Below are 20,273 nucleotides of genomic sequence, written 5' to 3' on the forward strand. Positions count from 1 at the left end.
TCTGCGGGCGTCACATTGCGTTTGCAGAGCCCCTGGTGTGCCTAAACAGTAGAAACCCCCCACAAGTGACCCCATTTTGGAAACTAGACCCCCCAAGGAACTTATCTAGATATGTGGTGAGCACTTTGAACCCCCAAGTGCTTCACAGACGTTTACAACGCAGAGCCGTGAAAATAAAAAATCATTTTTCTTTCCTCAAAAATGATGTTTTAGCAAGCAATTTTTTATTTTCTCAAGGGTAACAGAAGAAATTGGACCCCAGTAATTGTTGCGCAGTTTGTCCTGAGTATGCTGGTACCCCATATGTGGGGGTAAACCACTGTTTGGGCACACGTCGGGGTTCGGAAGTGAGGGAGCACCATTTGAATTTTTGAATACAAGATTGGCTGGAATCAATGGTGGCGCCATGTTGCGTTTGGAGACCCCCTGAAGTGCCTAAACAGTGGAAACCCCTCAATTCTACCTCCAACACACCCCTAACCCTTATCCCAACTGTAGCCGTAACCCTAATCACAACCCTAACCCCAACACACCCCTAACCACAACCCTAACCCCAACACACCCCTAACCCTAACCACAACCCTAATTCCAACCCAACTCTAAGGCTATGTGCCAACGTTGCGGATTCGTATGAGATTTTTCAGCATCATTTTTGAAAAATCCGCGGGTAAAAGGCACTGCGTTTTACCTGTGGATTTACCGTGGATTTCCAGTGTTTTTTGTGCGGATTTCACCTGTGGATTCCTATTGAGGAACAGGTGTAAAACGCTGCGGAATCCGCACAAAGAATTGGCATGCTGCGGAAAATACAACGCAGCGTTCCCGCGCGGTATTTTCCGCACCATGGGCACAGCGGATTTGGTTTTTCATATGTTTACATGGTACTGTAAACCCGATGGAACACTGCTGCGGATCCGCAGCGGCCAATCCGCACCGTGTGCACATAGCCTAATTCTAAAGGTATGTGCACACGCTGCGGAAAACGCTGCGGATCCGCAGCAGTTTCCCATGAGTGTACAGTTCAATGTGAACCTATGGGAACCAAAAATCGCTGTACACATGCTGCGGAAAAACTGCACGGAAACGCAGCGGTTTACATTCCGCAGCATGTCACTTCTTTCTGCGGATTCCGCAGCGGTTTTAGAACTGCTCCAATAGAAAATCGCAGTTGTAAAACCGCAGTGAAATGCGCAGAAAAACCGCGGTAAATCCACGATAAATCGGCAGCGGTTTAGCACTGTGGATTTTTCAAATCCGCTGCGGAAAAATCCGCATAGGACCAGAATACGTGTGCACATACCGAAACCCTAACCCTAGCCCTAACCCTACCCCTAACCCTAACCCTAGCCCTAACCCTACCCCTACCCCTAGCCCTAACCCTACCCCTACCCCTAACCCTACCCCTAACCCTAACCCTACCCCTAACCCTACCCCTACCCCTAACCCTACCCCTAACCCTAGTTCTTACCCCAACCTTAGTGAAAAAAAAAAAAATTCTTTATTTTTTTTATTGTCCCTATCTATGGGGGTGACAAAGGGGGGGGTCATTTACTATTTTTTTTATTTTGATCACTGAGATAGGATATATCTCAGTGATCAAAATTCACTCTGGAACGAATCTGCCGGCCGGCAGATTCGGCGGGCGCACTGCACATGCGCCCGCCATTTTGGAAGATGGCGGCGCCCAGGAAAGAAGACGGACGGACCTCGGGCGGCCAGGTAAGTATAAGGGGGGGGAGATCAGGGCACGGGGGGGGCGTCGGAGCACGGGGGGGTGGATCGGATCATGGGGGGGGGTGGATCGGAACACGGGAGGGAGGATTGGAGCACGGGGAAGGATTGGAGCACGGGGTGAGGGATCGCTGTGCGGGGGGGGTGGATCGGAGCACGGGGGGGGGGTCGCTGTGTGCGGGGGGGGGATCGGAGTGCGGGGGGGTTTGATTGCAGCACAGGGGGTGTGATTGGTGCACGGGGAAGCGGACAGGAGGACGGGGGAGCGGAGCACAGGACGGAGGGGAGCGGACCACAGATCGGGGGGCTGGGGGGGCGATCGGAGGGGTGGGGTGGGTGCACATAAGTGTTTCCAGCCATGGCCGATGATATTGCAGCATCGGCCATGGCTGGATTGTAATATTTCACCAGTTTTTTAGGTGAAATATTACAAATCGCTCTGATTGGCAGTTTCACTTTCAACAGCCAATCAGAGCGATCGTAGCCACGAGGGGGTGAAGCCACCCCCCCTGGGCTAAACTACCACTCCCCCTGTCCCTGCAGATCGGGTGAAATGGGAGTTAACCCTTTCACCCGGCCTGCAGGGACGCGATCTTTCCATGACGCATATGCTGCGTCATGGGTCGGAATGGCACCGACTTTCATGACGCAGCGTATGCGTCAAAGGTCGGGAAGGGGTTAAAGAGGTGCTAAAAAATAAAAATAATTCTGTAGCAATTCAGTACCCAAAAACACATTTTGGAACCAGAAAATTTAAAAATTGCATTACTGTAATGTATACGTGACAGGTATGTAATATAACCATATATATGCTATTTTAACGTGCCTCGATAAGGCTACTCAGCACCTGCAGTCACAGAGTCTGGCATCTATCTGGCTTTGGGGATTGAACTGCTACATAGATTAAGTAGCAAATACATACTGATAGGGAATGGTCCAATACATGTGTTAGTATGTGTGTTCTATGCTTTTGACTTTCCCCGAGCATGCTTAGGTGATCTCCGAGTATTTCGGCGTGCTCGGAGATTTAGATTTCTATGCCTCAGTTGCATGATTTGCAGCTGCTAGACAGCTTGAATACATGTGGGGATTCCCTAACAGACAACCCCAACATGTATTCAGGCTGTTTAGCAGCCGCAAATCATGTAGCTGTGAGAACACAAAATCTCTGAGCACGCCGACATACTAGGAGACCACTCGAGCATGCTCGGGAAAACTCTAGTAACGAGCATACTCGCTCACCACTAGTACCCACATCTTAAAGACTTATCTAATATATAATTGCCTAGAATACTACTTCCTGCAATTTGTGCCAACTTCCGTGGCTTTGTCCGGAGCTGATGTCCGGAGCTAATGTCCGGAGCTAATGTCCGGAGATAAGTGACGTCAACAGTGTCCAGTGTCTGATTGGTTGCCGCCTGCTGCGAGCGACCAATCAGAAACGTGCCATACTGTGACACACTCCGCCCGCCATTTTGGTGTGATTTTTGAATTTTTACCTCACAGCAAGTTTCTACTGCGTGGAGGCGGGCCCAGTGACGTTGCTCTTCAAGCTCCTGCCGAATTTCGTCAAAAAAATGATAATACCATTTACCAAAATTATATATATTTACTTGTGAAGTGGTTCAGTGACATTTTCACACCAATTTTGAACTTTTGTTTGGTGTTTTCTCCATATATTGCCTATTATTTTTGTTCTTTCTTACTATTATTTATTAATTGTATTATTCTTACATTTGAATAAATAAAGTATATATGGATTCTAGACTCCCGATTCTTTAGAATCGGGCTGCCATCTAGTTACTTCTATAAAAGCAAGGGATCTGGAACTTTTGGGGAAGAGACAAGGCATAACCCTTCTTAGACCACAGGCCACTGCATGAAATAGGGGTATTAGTAAAGAAGAATGCCAGTCCATCTTTACTTAGAGATTACATTTCTGCAATAATCCTTACTGTACGTGGGAAACCGCTAAAATCGCAATTGTCCCCAAGCATGCTAAAAGATCAATATTTCAAAGTTTTCATTTCAGGAACAGAAATCATAGAAGATACATATTGCGAGGCATAAAAAGGCTGCTAGAAGAGCCCAAACATATACAATATATACCACCACATACCTATCAGTTCACATATTATCCTTTAAGGCTATTTGTTATGTAATCCAAGAGCAGAATTGTGTGGGGGCTGAGGCCCGATTCCACCGATGTGTCACTTGCTGATGTACATGCTTTAATTTTAACACAATCATGGTTTTCTCTGTTGCAGAGCTCAGAATACTGAGCTCTAGATCACCCTGCCCACACCAATGATTGGCAGCTTTCTGTGTACAATGCATATTAACAAAAAGCAGCTAATCAGTGGTGGGGTTACACAGAGCCATTCATTAGCAGGAATGAGACACCTAGTACTGTACTAATAATCTCCTACTGATAAAGCTCCCGATTGTACTGAAACAGCAAAACATAGCCAAGCAAGTGACACATCATAGAAATCAGGCTGCTCTCAAATTACATTCTAAAAACCTACAGGTAATTTCCCTTTAAGTGCAGAAACACGAGGACTCTGCACTTATTAATGCAATTATGCTTTGGGTGGGTTTACATACATTTTTCACGTTCCTAATAAAGAAAAAGCCTATAGAGAAAAATTTACCAAAAATGTACACATCGACACAGTCTTTAAGCGTAAAGGTTGCATGGGTTTTCATGAAAATCATATTCACTTTGCTTTCACTGTTAATTGCAACAGATTTGCACAAAAATAGGCAGCTTTTAAAATACGTGGGTATATGGCCTCAATAGAGATTGTACTAAATTTTGAGTCATCCCCCTATCCACAGGATAAGTATTAACTTCTTGAATGCTGGGGACCCCCCCAACAATCCCAAGAACTAGGGCCCCCATGTGAATGGAGAGGCAACTGATCATTTGTACCTCCACACCATTCGTTAATTGTTGTGCTGAATATCAGCCAAATAATACACTAAGCTTCCTCCAGGTGTTCTATGGAGAATAATTGGAACAGAGATGTGCAAGACCCCTCATTCACACAGGAAGAGCCCTGATTTTTAGGATCGGTGAGCGTTGCAGTGATGGGGAAGTTCTCCCAATCCTTTCGTTAGGGGATAGCTTCCAAACTTGGTACAATACCGTTAGTGTTTTCTATCCCTTGTATTAGGTATAAAGCAGTTTATTAGTTTTACTATTTGTGCTTACAGCGGTTGTCCCAAAAACAACGTGTGTCATCTTTACACAGGAGATGTAATAAATCTCTGGGACATACAAGCCCTATTAACAGCGAATGGATTAGTGAAAAAAGCGAACTACAGCTCCTTTAACACGGGGACTATGTGACCCCGCTTTTGGCTAGGCAGAAGTCCCAGTAGCCATACCTCCAGGGAACATGCATGCTGAAAATAGGGAAGAAATGTTGTGTATGGGACAAATATAAAACACTATTAATTTAAAGGGAAACTACCACTAAGAAATTGCAGTTTTATCTGCAGACAGCATGATATAGACCAAGGGGAGATAAGCAGACCAATATTAAGTTTTGTGAGGAAAGATTCAGTATAACCTGTGTTTTAGTCACACAAAGCTCTGCTCCTTCTGGGATTTTCGGTGCAGTGGCGGTCCTGTCAGTGACTGACAGCTTTCTTAGTATATGTGTGCATACAGGGGTAGCTGTCAGTCACTGATAGGACCGCCCACTGGAACAAACATCCCAGAAACAGCAGACAATTAAATGATTGAATCACGGGTTACACTGAACCTTTTCTCACAAAATTATATATCGATCTACTCTTCTCCCCTTGCTCTATAATATGGTGCCTGCAGATTGGAGGGCATTTTCATGGTGACAGGATCACTTTAAGGCTCCATACACATTTAATAGTCAGTAGTAATTAAATATAGAGTGGTTTGTAGTCAGGGAACAGAATCAAAAAACCTCCGCAGTTACAAGAAGAAATAAAACTGAGAAATGAAGTGAGGAAATGTTCATGAAGATGTGTGTGCAGCGTTCCTAGACTACCGACATTAATCGGCCTCATTGTAGTACACCGCTAGTAGTGAAGACATGCTACCGGGTATATCTGAAATGTAATGACGTGACTATCGGGGTAACTATACACAGAAAAGTCACACCAAATCAAAAGCCTTTTCTGCGGTAGTTACAATGAGTCATACTTACAGCAACAGAAGCCCACTGCCATGCAAAACAGTGACTGGTTGGCATCTGATCATGTGACCGACAGCAGCCAATAAAGACAAAGCAAGCAGAAGACAAAGCACCACCAATCAATGACAGTAGCCACATTCAGCACCCACTCCAACGCTTTCCTATATGTCAATAACATTAATTCTATGTAAAGGTTAGCAACTAAAGAGGATCGCCTTTCTACAGGTGGTTTTAGAAAAATCTGATTAATAATAGAAAAAGACCGTTGCTGAACTGCTTTTCATCTCCGCAGTCAGTACAATTGTGTCAGTCCGTCTGGTTGCTAACAACAATTTGCTTAACAAGTCTGACATATCATGGGTCCAGCACTAGATTAAACCAGTTTCACACAGGCGTAATTACACCCTTAACGCTGTGGGCACTTGGTGCATTTTTACAAGCGGAATTGGCCCAAAACCACTAGGGAGTCCTTATGCCGGCAAAGTCCATCAGAATCCTGAAGTGTTGTGCAGAAGATCCGTAATGTTCCTTTCAGGATTTCCTATGCGGTTAAATCGGCAGCATGTCCATTCTTTGAGGGTACGCTCCCATGTTCAGGAACTGCTGCTGATTTGACCCAGATGTTACAGCATAGTGGATGGGATTTCTAGAAATCCCATACCCACTATGCGACTGTGCACCTGGGGATCACCTGCGGAGACTGACATGTGTCGCATCTTTCAAGATCCCAGCATGCCAATTTCTCTTGTGGAATCGCTATTCTCTGAAAGAGAAATTACATCAATAAAATGTATTAAATGCTGTAAATATGCACGGTTCAGTGAACACATGCGGGTTCAATAGAACACAGCTAAAATACACTGCTACATCTGGAACGTGGGCACATAGCCCAAGACTTGGCTCAATCACATGTCTAATGACTCAAATTAAAGGACCGCATACACTTTTACAAAAAAAAACACCTGACGATTTTGGCAGGATTGGATAACCATCTGTATAAGGGCCCCCTGACTCTCCCCAGATTCAGCTGGGGGAATTCATTACACAATTCTTTTTCTTGGTTGGAAGATGGGAAGCTTTCAATGGATTATAATCAATAATTTTGGCTCTCTAAGAACACAGGAGCACTGAGCCAAGCTGGGTGTCTGTATGGGGGAGTCGGGAAAGGCAGATGCCAGCTTAACAAGCTTGCCCTACCCCGATCGATCATACATGGACAAAGTGCGGCCCGTGGGCCACGTCCGGCCCTCTTGGCTGTCAACCAGAGGTCCACACTGTGCCCGCTCGCTCGCTGTCTCCATCTGCGCTGCTGATTCCTTTGGTGGAGGAGCCTCTAGCCACCTCCTCCACCAATCAGCGTGTGAGACGGCTAACGCAATGACGTCATTTCATTGCGTCAGCTGTGTACTCCGGAGAGTCAGCGCACCGGAGGCAGATAGAGAAGCAGGGCGCCGGGGAACGGGACCAAGGTGAGTATGTGGTTTTCATGTGTATGGGATGTTTGGGAGGGCATGAGAGGCTATGGGGGTGACCTGGTGCTGCACATGGGGGGGGCGACATGGTGCTGCACATGGGGGAGGTGACATGGTGATGCACATCGGGGGACGACATGGTGCTGCACATCGGGGGACGACATGGTGCTGCACATGGGGGGACGACATGGTGCTGCACATGGGGGGACGACATGGTGCTGCACATGGGGGGACGACATGGTGCTGGAGGCTGTGTGGGGAACATGCAGTATATGGTGAGGCTGTGGGGCTCATGCAGTGTATATAGGGAGGCTGTGTGGCCCTCATGCAGTGTATATAGGGAGGCTGTGTGGGGCTCATGTTGTATATGGGGAGGCTGTGTGGGGCTCATGTAGTATATAGGGAGGCTGTGTGGATCTTATGCCGTATATAGGCATAAGATCTGCTGATCGCTGCTATGTAGCAGAAATGGAGGTGTGCTGTGAGCGCTGACCACAGGGTGGCGCTCACAGCCACCGGTGATCAGTAACCATAGAGGTCTCTAGGACCTCTATGGTTACCATCCTGACGCATCGCCGACCCCCGATCATGTGACGGGGGTCGGCGATAACGTCATTTCCGGCCGCCCGGCCGGATGCGGTAGTTAAATGCCGCTGTCTGCGTTTGACAGCGGCATTTAACTAGTTAATAGGTGCGGGCAGATCGCGATTCTGCCCGCGTCTATTACGGGCACATGTCAGCTGTTCAAAACAGCTGACATGTTCCGGCTTTGATGCGGGCTCACCGCGGAGCCCTGCATCAAAGCAGGGGATCTGACCTCGGACGTACTATCCCGTCCGAGGTCAGATAGGGGTTAAAGGGTTTGACAAGTCCAAATCGATAAGTCTGCAGTCACTGTATGTGAATCCGCCAGCACACACATTGTGGGGATTCTCCAGTTTGAGCCGGGGCGGGGAGAGTATGTGTTAGTTGTAAATACTCCCGCCATACACTTGTATGGAGCAAGGCTGCGCCCTCTAGTCAGCCACATCACTAGTCATCAGGGCGCAACCTTTATCAATACAAATGTATGGAGCGAGGCCACACCCACTGCCCGGGAGTATGTATAATTCATACACACCCTTCAGTCCCAGGTCAGAAACCGGCGACTCCTCCACAGCACACAGTGCGTGCGCTGGGGGAAAATTCATAAATCTACAGACACACAGAGTGACTGCACTTATCGAATTGGAACAGACAACCCCTTTAACATTTCAACCAGGTACATTTTACTAAGAAATGCTGCGGTGTATCAGACATAAAAAACAAATTTAAAAGCCGTCAAGGGAACATGCCGCTTGGGGACTAGTCCAAGAGGTCAGACCCCGTGGTCTCGCCTTGTGTGTGTCTGGGAAAGCAACGGGTCACTTAAGTGAAGCAGGGTGGAGGGAAAACTCTGGAGAGTGGCCTCTTGAACAAATCACCTGGGCAGCATGGTCTTAGTCGGTTTTTAAGCACATGATCATAAAGTTTTAAAGAAACAAAGCTGACTGCAATGATGCAATGTCTGATTGATGCTACCCTTGGTACCAGGCGTGTCTCTATACACACAAATTGAGAGAGCCCTGTCAACCAAGGGTAGGGTGGTGGAGAGAAGCCGCTAGGGACCGGCCTTTTGGACTAGTCACCCAAGCAGAACGAGTCCCTGGCCAGATTTTAGATGTATGTTTTTCTGTGAAATTTCGCAGCATTTAAAAGTAAAAATAAGGCCTCTTTCACACTTCCGTCTTTCATTTTCAGTCATAGTGCGTCATTTTGTGGGGGGGGAAAAAGGATGTTGCGAATTTGCCCGCAGGATGCATTTTTTTCGTCATAGACTTGTATTAGCGACGAATCGCGACACATGGCCACAAGTTTCTTCCGTCGTGCACTGGATCCGTTGGAACTTGTTGAAAAAATGTACAATGAAACGTTTTGTCTGCGTCAGAAAAAAAGTGCCACGACAGATCCTGCGGCATACGTCGTTGGATAGAATGGAAGCCTATGGACGCAGGATCCGTCGTGGTATGTCACATGACGGAATCCAGCGCTGGATTCTGTTTTTTTACACTGAGCATGCTCCAAATCAGTATTTAGTAGCCAATTGGCCAGACAGCCCCAAATCTATATAAACCTGCCAAGTGGCTTCATTCCTCAATTGTAGATTGTAAGCTCTCACGAGCAGGATCGTCTTATTTCGCTTTTATTATTGTATTGTTAACGTTGTTACTTATGACTTTTGTGTTTGAAACTGTTAAACTGTAAAGCGCTGCGGAATATGTTGGCGCTATATAAAGATTATTATTATTATTATTATGTGCCAGCAAGAAGCCAGCCAGCAACCTGCCTGATGGATAGATGCATAGATGGTAACAATATTTGCTATAACTCCTTCCATTTCTGCCACTTGCTCTACAACCTCTCAAAGATGGGGTGTTAAAACACTTAATATATAGTTTTCCATTATTTTTCAGTAGCCAATCACATTTGGGAGCCTCGCATTTGGAGGTATAGAAAATGGATCCATCAAAAAAGCGGATGAAACGGATGGATAAAACAGATCGGATGTAACGGATCCAGTTTTTCGACTGAACCGTCTAGCGGATCCGTCGAAAAACTGGATCCGTTGCATCCGTTCTACACTATTTTTGACGGATTGTGACGGCCGCCAGATGATGGAAGTGTGAAAGAGGCCTAACATGGCTGGGAATCACAGAGCCAGGGTCTGATACATGCTGCCCGTAGTTTAGGGAGCATGCACCAGCTGTCAGGTTCTTAAAAAGATTATAGTGATCTACGCTGCAGTCATCTTTTTCCAGGAAATTTGGCTGCGATATGAATCAGTTAGTATTACACTCATGTGAAACTGGTCTTAAAGAAGTAGAAAATGGGGCAATTAGCTCAGCCCCTTACTGCCATATTCATTGGATACAGTTGAACTAAGCTTTAATAGAGTTTCTGTTGTACCCTTTAACAGTCTAAAATGATAACTAGACAATAAATGTAAAATATTCAATATCTTTAAAATCCAGCAGTATCCCAAAAATAGTAATAAAATCGTTCTGGATGACTGGATTAATGCTTTCTAAAGAAAAAAAAAAAAAAAACATACTTTATGATGCAAATAACAAAAATGTACAAACGGGAACAAATAACACAATGCCAACATTTTATAAACCTACACCATTAAAATAAACTAAAACCATAAAAAGCATGAAGAGAGGTATCTGTTGCTATAACATAAATAGTGCACTTTTTAGTGATACGATAATGAGTCAAGGAGAGATGAGAAGTGAGAAAGGATATGTAATGAGGGATCAAACACAAAAACAAACCCACACACAAATGGCAAACGTTACCGGCGTCAGACGGTTAGCTGTATTTAACTGCATGACAATTCTGAGCGTTTCAGCAAACATGCTGCGGAGTTCTCCTGAGTAGCAATACACAGCATCGATCTTCGGCCACCAGTCCAGGGCAGACTTCAAGGAAAAAGTAAGAGGGAAATGGGTTACAAGAATTTCAGAAAGATTAAGGTCATCACCTTTAACTTCAGTGGGGCTAAACCTACTAAACCCATTCACTCTATTTGACTGTGTATTTTTCGAACATTTGGAATTTCTTCCAGCAGCAAAGTGGTTAAAGCTAGCCCATGTGACAGCGCAGACTATGGTAAAAGCCCAGACTATGGTATCAGCTGTTAGGCACCAGAGAGTTGGTGTCATTGATGACAGTTTACAGGCTGCTGAGTCAGGGCTATTGAATACAATGGTGGGAGCATTCTGCCTGAAAGACCTTCTGTGCCTGCGGTAGGATTACTTCCTGTGGTGTCCGATTACCCTAAAAGCTTCCTTACAGTGAGATCATTAATGCCGCTATGGAAAGTGCAGGAGGCTGAATTCCGATACGGATAGTGGTGCTGCAAACCACCAGGTTTAGGGGATGCAATCCACAACACAGTCTGCTTTAGGGAGAAAAATGATAGAATTACCTATAAAAAGAAAGTGTAAGAGATCCAATAACATACATGTAAAAGTCACTTGGAAACCAGTCTGAAAGTCCAATAGACTTAAAGGGGTGTTCTGAAGTGGTCTCTTGAGCAGCCCAGAACTATGCAGTCTCCTTAGCCCATGCTTTCTGGCAGGGTGAGCTCACTTCCTTGAGAGACAGTTCTAGTGAACAGCAGAGCTGTAGTATTAGTAGAACTATAAAGCCCAGCCCAACTTCTGCTATAACACATTCAGCGATCAGTGATTTGTTCTGGAGGCTACACTTATCACAATGATTACACAGAGATGATAAAGAGGCATTTGAACAAGCACACAGCTCAGGAAGAGCTGTGATCAAGAGACCTGCTCTGAAAGCTGCCAATGGTGAAAACTGGTGAATTTGCAAGATTTATAACAGGAGCTTGTCAGGGGATGAGAGGGTAGAGGATGGAGGTGAGCAGATAACTAAAGTATGGAAATCATTTGGGTGGGGAGCGATAGCTTTTATGTTAGAATTTAACTCTTCACCTCGAATGCAGCTGCTACCAACACTCGGCCAGGTTCTGGGCAGGCACTAGTGGCCGAGCTCCATGGAAGCTTAGCACTATGTAAGATAAAAGCTCTCATTGCAAGACAATGACAGCAGATTGAAAAAGCAAGTCAATTGCGAACTTGCTTATTTTTAAGGTGCTTAAAGCATTTTAAGAATTTTAGAATACTCCTTTAACAGAATTACTGAGCATGCATGATCAATGCTTCATTCATACAAAGGACATTGGTCTAATGTTCTCACAATAGCTGAGTGCATATTTTTCATGTAAGCTGAGAAAACGACAAACGAACCCCCAACTCTGTTAAATATTATGTTTCTTTGTTAGAACATGCGTTTTCAAATGGAATCTTTAAAAAAATGTTCTGGTATCTAAATATTAATGGTATACCGTATATACTCGAGTATAAGCTGAGATTTTCAGCCCAAATTTTTGGGCTGAAAGTGCCCCTCTCGGCTTATACTCGAGTCAAGGTGGGTGGCAGGGTCGGCGGGTGAGGGGGTGAGGGCGCTGAGGTACTTACCTAGTCCCAGCGATCCTGGCGCTGTCCCTGCCGTTTCACGGTCTTCTGTGCTGCAGCTTCTTACCCTCTGACAAGTCAGAGGGCGCGATGACGCATATAGTGGTGCGCGGCGCCCTCTGCCTGATCAGTCAGAGCGGAGACGCCGGGACCGGACGCCGGAACGAGACGCCGGGAGCTGCAATCAAGAGAGGTGAGCATGGCTTTTTTTTTTTTTTTTATTGCAGCAGCGGCACAGATTTATGTGGAGCATCTATGGGGCAGTATGAACGGTGCAGAGCACTATATGGGGCACAGATATGGGGCAGTATGAACGGTGCAGAGCACTATATGGGGCACAGCTATGGGGCAGTATGAACGGTGCAGAGCAATATATGGGGCACAGATATGGGGGCAATATGAACGGTGCAGAGCACTATATGGGGCACAGATATGGGGGCAGTATGAACGGTGCAGAGCACTATATGGGGCACAGATATGGGGGCAGTATGAACGGTGCAGAGCACTATATGGGGCACAGATATGGGGGCAGTATGAACGGTGCACAGCACTATATGGGGCACAGATATGGGGGCAGTATAAACGGTGCAGAGCATATATGGGGCACAGATATGGGGGCAGTATGAACGGTGCAGAGCACTATATGGGGCACAGATATGGGGGCAGTATGAACGGTGCAGAGCATATATGGGGCACAGATATGGGGGCAGCATGAACGGTGCCGAGCATATATGGGGCACAGATATGGGGGCAGTATGAACAGTGCAGAGCATATATGGGGCACAGATATGGGGGCAGTATGAACGGTGCAGAGCACTATATGGGGCAACAGATATGGGGGCAATATGAACGGTGCAGAGCACTATATGGGGCAACAGATATGGGGGCACTATGAACGGTGCACAGCACTATATGGGGCACAGATATGGGGGCAGTATGAACGGTGCAGAGCATATATGGGGCACAGATATGGGGGCAGTATGAACGGTGCAGAGCACTATATGGGGCACAGATATGGGGGCAGTATGAACGGTGCAGAGCACTATATGGGGCACAGATATGGGGGCAATATGAACGGTGCAGAGCACTATATGGGGCACAGATATGGGGGCAATATGAACGGTGCAGAGCACTATATGGGGCACAGATATGGGGGCAGCATGAACGGTGCCGAGCATATATGGGGCACAGATATGGGGGCAGTATGAACAGTGCAGAGCATATATGGGGCACAGATATGGGGGCAGTATGAACGGTGCAGAGCACTATATGGGGCAACAGATATGGGGGCAATATGAACGGTGCAGAGCACTATATGGGGCACAGATATGGGGGCACTATGAACGGTGCACAGCACTATATGGGGCACAGATATGGGGGCAGTATGAACGGTGCAGAGCATATATGGGGCACAGATATGGGGGCAGTATGAACGGTGCAGAGCACTATATGGGGCACAGATATGGGGGCAGTATGAACGGTGCAGAGCACTATATGGGGCACAGATATGGGGGCAATATGAACGGTGCAGAGCACTATATGGGGCACAGATATGGGGGCAATATGAACGGTGCAGAGCACTATATGGGGCACAGATATGGGGGCAGTATGAACGGTGCAGAGCATATATGGGGCACAGATATGGGGGCAATATGAACGGTGCAGAGCATATATGGGACACAGATATGGGAGCAGTATGAACGGTGCAGAGCACTATATGGGGCACAGATATGGGGGCAGTATGAACGGTGCAGAGCACTATATGGGGCACAGATATGGGGGCAGTATGAACGGTGCAGAGCACTATATGGGGCACAGATATGGGGGCAATATGAACGGTGCAGAGCACTATATGGGGCACAGATATGGGGGCAGTATGAACGGTGCAGAGCACTATATGGGGCACAGATATGGGGGCAGTATGAACGGTGCAGAGCATATATGGGGCACAGATATGGGGGCAGTATGAACGGTGCAGAGCACTATATGGGGCAACAGATATGGGGGCAATATGAACGGTGCAGAGCACTATATGGGGCACAGATATGGGGGCACTATGAACGGTGCACAGCACTATATGGGGCACAGATATGGGGGCAGTATGAACGGTGCAGAGCATATATGGGGCACAGATATGGGGGCAGTATGAACGGTGCAGAGCACTATATGGGGCACAGATATGGGGGCAGTATGAACGGTGCAGAGCACTATATGGGGCACAGATATGGGGGCAATATGAACGGTGCAGAGCACTATATGGGGCACAGATATGGGGGCAATATGAACGGTGCAGAGCACTATATGGGGCACAGATATGGGGGCAGTATGAACGGTGCAGAGCATATATGGGGCACAGATATGGGGGCAATATGAACGGTGCAGAGCATATATGGGGCACAGATATGGGAGCAGTATGAACGGTGCAGAGCACTATATGGGGCACAGATATGGGGGCAGTATGAACGGTGCAGAGCACTATATGGGGCACAGATATGGGGGCAGTATGAACGGTGCAGAGCACTATATGGGGCACAGATATGGGGGCAATATGAACGGTGCAGAGCACTATATGGGGCACAGATATGGGGGCAGTATGAACGGTGCAGAGCATATATGGGGCACAGATATGGGGGCAGTATGAACGGTGCAGAGCACTATATGGGGCACAGATATGGGGGCAGTATGAACGGTGCAGAGCACTATATGGGGCACAGATATGGGGGCAGTATGAACGGTGCACAGCACTATATGGGGCACAGATATGGGGGCAGTATGAACGGTGCACAGCACTATATGGGACACAATGAACGGTGCAGAGCACTATGTGGGGCACAGATATGGGGGCATCATGAACGGTGCCGAGCATATATGGGGCACAGATATGGGGGCAGTATGAACGGTGCAGAGCACTATATGGGGCACAGATATGGGGGCAATATGAACGGTGCAGAGCACTATATGGGGCACAGATATGGGGGCAGTATGAACGGTGCAGAGCATATATGGGGCACAGATATGGGGGCAGTATGAACGGTGCAGAGCACTATATGGGGCACAGATATGGGGGCAGTATGAACGGTGCAGAGCACTATATGGGGCACAGATATGGGGGCAGTATGAACGGTGCACAGCACTATATGGGGCACAGATATGGGGGCAGTATGAACGGTGCAGAGCACTATATGGGACACAATGAACGGTGCAGAGCACTATATGGGGCACAGATATGGGGGCAGTATGAACGGTGCAGAGCACTATATGGGGCACAGATATGGGGGCAGTATGAACGGTGCAGAGCACTATATGGGGCACAGATATGGGGGCAGTATGAACGGTGCAGAGCACTATATGGGGCACAGATATGGGGGCAATATGAACGGTGCAGAACACTATATGGGGCACAGATATGGGGGCAGTATGAACGGTGCAGAGCATACAGGGCACAGATATGGGGAAATATGAACGGTGCAGAGCACTATATGGCAGAGCTATGGGGAAATATGAACGGTGCAGAGCACTATATGGCACAGCTATGGGGCAATAATGAACGGTGCAGAGCACTATATGGCACAGCTATGGGGAAATAATGAACGGTGCAGAGCACTATATGGCACAGCTATGGGGAAATAATGATCTATTTTTATTTTTGAAATTCACCGGTAAATGCTGCATTTCCACCCTAGGCTTATACTCGAGTCAATAGGTTTTCCCAGTTTTTTGTGGCAAAATTAGGGGGGTCAGCTTATACTCGGGTCGGCTTATACTCGAGTATATACGGTATATTTGTTATGGCACCCACTGATGTTTTTGACACCTCTGGGAACATCCAGATAATGAGCAGATAACAAAAACCTGATTGTAGTCCTCTGATTTTTATTACTTGGACTGCAAATGATCTAACATAGAAAATAAATATCCATTCCTAAAAAAGCCAGGCAGGTTTGGAATAAATCAAGCTTAAAGGGACTGTCTGCAAAGAATGACTTTTCAAACTTAGTACAGGCGCTCGGTGCCTCGTAGCACGGCCAAATATTTAAATACATCTTTCCACCCGCTTGGTTTTGATCTATCTCCACCATTCTCTAGCCCTATGAAGACAGAGCCGTCAATCAATGGAGAAGCGGAAGAGGGTGAAGATTAAGGCTAATCAAACAGGCGGATAGGTCTATTTAAATAATCGGCCACACCATGGTACACAGCGCCTGCACTTGGTTTTTAACCGTCATACTGCTGACAAGAGTCCCTTTAATTACTGAATGAGTACTATTGTATCCAGCTGGACAGTAGTCTGTGTGCTAGACAGCCTGAACTCCAGACACATTGTAGCAAATCAGAGGTATTCAGCTTTGTCTAGATTATACAAACTATCAACAAGAGATTCACTTGGACAGTCGGATAACCATCGTTCACTCATAAGAACCTTTGTTCCCAGTTTTCAGCTAGTGTACACAATACACCAATCACCCAATGATCAAGTGATGGGATTATTTATACCAGCAGTACATATCCGCAGCATGATGTAAGGGGCCAGAACAATTGTATTAATTAAAGTTATTTCCGATACTGGTTTAGTTATCCTGTGTGAATGGTTCAGCCAAGGAGAACCTAATCAGTTTGTAGCATTTGTTAATGGGCCAAAACCAGCATGTCTGAATGGGCTTTAAGGGTAAAAAACAAAAGGAACAATTCTGACAAAGACAGCAAACCGTTGTGTTTTTTTTTTTTATTGCTCATTGATCAGGAACAACTATTTCATCTTAAAAACCACACTCCAGATTAAAATGGGCAGGTAAAAAAGCTGCTCCTTTCCAATTAAAGTTAATATTTTAATCAACTATATAAAGCTGAATGTGTGTGTATATGTGTGTATGTCCGGGATTGGCATCTGCACCGTCACAGCTACAGCCACAAAATTTTGCACAGTCACACGTCTGGACCCTGAGAGTGTCATAGGCTACGTTGTGAGGTGAAATTTTAACCCCGCGCTTTCCAATTCACCAAATAATTTTGCCCCTATCTACATAATGGGGAAAAAAGTGAAAGGAAAAGTGTTGGAGGCGTCGCAGCTACAGCCACAAAATTTTGCACAGTCACACGTCTGGACCCTGAGAGCGTCATAGGCTATGTTGTGAGGTGAAATTTTAATTCCGCGCTTTCCAATTCACCAAACTATTTTTCCCCTATCTACATAATGGGGAAAAGTGAAAGGAAAAGTATAGGAGGCAAATTGACAGCTGCCAGATGTGAACAAGGGGGACTTAAAGAATGAGAGCGATGGCGCAAAAGAGTATATACCGTACAGTTGCTAAGGTGGGGCCCCGACATGGGATACTCACCACACATGGGGATATGAACACACACAATGCGCCACATACTACCACGTGCTTGAACACATATACCACCCTCAGCACACATTTCACCACATATACACCAACCTCGCCACATAAAAGTCGAAACACAAAAGTCGCCGCTCAAAACTCGCCACGCGCAAAACTCGCCACATGCAAAAACTAGGCTCACGCAAAACTCGCCACAAGTGCAAAACTCACCTCATGGAAAACTAGCCACACGCAAAACTTGCACACGCGAAAAAATTGCCACATACACAAAATTTGCAACACATGCAAAAGTTGCCTCACACAAAACTTGCACATACTCAAAAGGCACCACACATAAAACTCGCCATGCGCAAAACTTGCTGCACACAACTTGCTACACTAACCTGTCACATGCAACTCGACACAAAAAGTTGCTACACGCATGTTGCCACACAAAACTCAACACACACAACTTGACAAACGAAACTCGCCCTAAAACACACACAAGTCTGGTATTATCCTTCAAAAATAAAAATCTGATTAATAAGCAGACAAACTACAAGAGCAACAAATGTACCATATAGGAAATACGGCAGCTGTCAGTCACATGACCTGTCTATTATGTGTATGTGTGAGCTAATATATACTGCCAGGGGGAGGGCTTCCTGTTGGCTGGGGATTTATCAGGCTGCCAATTTAGCTTACAAATACTGAGGTAAAAATACTGAGCAAATAACGTGTGAACGAGGTCTAATACAGGAGATCACACAGGTATATACTATATACAGGGGAGATGACACACAGGTATATACTATATACAGGAGGAGATGACACAGGTATATACTATATACAGGAGCAGATTACCTACAGGTATATACTATATATTGGTAGCGGGATATTGTCCAAAAAAGATAGAATATATATGCAGCAATTGGACTAAAATATAACCTTTATTTAAATATGCTAAAAAAGACAAACAAATGTGATAACATCACCCAGTGAAGTACAAACAAGGGAACATAAAAAAGAGGAACAGTGTTCACTCTTGTAGACACAAGAGGGTACACAAGAATAACTAACACACTCGTACCGGTCCGTTATACCTCCTAGACCCAGCACGTCTGTTAGTAGTTACTCACAGAGGGATACGTCAGTATATGAACAAGTGCTGACAAAAGCAAGAGTGGTATACTGTACTGAGAATTCAATGTATACGCTATATCTATTGAGGATGCATAGGGTCATATATTCATAATTACCCTGCTTGTACACATACACTCAGAATACCCTCTTCAACCATATAATCAGTCTTATAACTTACCCAAACTGACTACGTATCCATAACTCAAAGAGTGAACATATATATAAATTCAGCAGCATAGAGGCCGTACGCACACCGTCATAATGGAGCCCATCAAATCACATATACCCATGCCAGGAAAATATAACCTCCCTTTTATAAGCAGGGTTACCACGTATACTAGAATTATGGTCCAATCAAGATTGACAGGTGTACATTATCTTAACCGTAAAAACATGCATAGTAGCACATGTAGCATGGTACAATCTCACCCATATGTCCTTATGTGAGAAATGTATTCGGCCTCATTCAGATCAGATAGCGTCTCCCGACGCGTTTCGTCCTAATCAGGACTCATCAGGGGAATGACAGGGATACCTGCGAGGCTGCGTTACCTGGCGCCCATTGTGTCTCCCTTATGTACATGCCGACTGGACCGCTGAACGCCGCTCATCATTCTCGGCGTGCACCGCACTTCCGGTCCTTGTGTCCTCAGTGCCGGTTTCTCCCATGTTAGAGTTGCGCATGCGCACGGCGTGGAACGCATACAACCCCCGCTGTGGAACGCAAGCTATTTCTCGATGTGAGGACTAACCCTACAGACATCACGGAACGTATCCAAGCTGTGAGGACTCGTGTGGGGGCAATATCACCAAAGAAATGTAATCTAGGAAAAATATTGCCTGAAAGGCTGCTTTACCGTGCAGACTATATATTTGCATAATAGCAAAGCAATCATGCCCAAGCGGAGGCCACCTGAATTGTGCTTCCAAGGTTCTGCTCCGTCTATCCATCAGTTATGGTCCGGATTTTACTCCGGTTTTATATTACACCAACCCTAAAATACTGGGACTTGAGGTCAAAGAGAAGAGAGAAGAAAAAAACTGTCATAAATTAGGCATAGGCTGACGGAAGGAAACTAAAAGGAAAAAATATGAGGAGTACTATTTTGAAAAGCAAGCATTGTTTCGACATACGGGACACCACAGAACCTTCAAAAGCCTATATACCCTATAGGTAAACTACACTATCTGGTCCCTACCTACGTGGAGGTTGGCACCCTTAAAAACCTGCGCAGATGGCGCCCCCACTCAACGAAGGCTATCCCTGACTATCTATCCCTACGCATCCCTACTATAAAGAGATGAGGAAGAGATATGTAAGGTGAATATGCATGGTGCAACCTGTCCCAG

At 46.0% G+C, this 20,273-nt stretch overlaps 1 protein-coding gene across 7 annotated transcripts in view; it reads right to left on the reverse strand.

Annotated features, from left to right (window-relative positions):
• Window positions 1-20,273, reverse strand: part of NF1 (neurofibromin 1) — a 399,313-nt gene that overhangs the window by 311,405 nt on the left and 67,635 nt on the right. For all 7 annotated transcript variants that reach the window (XM_069757802.1, XM_069757799.1, XM_069757798.1 and 4 more), the window contains exon 12: window positions 10,762-10,884. In XM_069757802.1, the coding sequence (XP_069613903.1) occupies window positions 10,762-10,884 (123 nt within the window). The remainder of the gene's footprint in view (window positions 1-10,761; window positions 10,885-20,273) is intronic.

Source organism: Ranitomeya imitator, chromosome 3 (assembly GCF_032444005.1).
Source record: "Ranitomeya imitator isolate aRanImi1 chromosome 3, aRanImi1.pri, whole genome shotgun sequence".
In the NCBI taxonomy this organism is placed as follows: domain Eukaryota; kingdom Metazoa; phylum Chordata; class Amphibia; order Anura; family Dendrobatidae; genus Ranitomeya; species Ranitomeya imitator.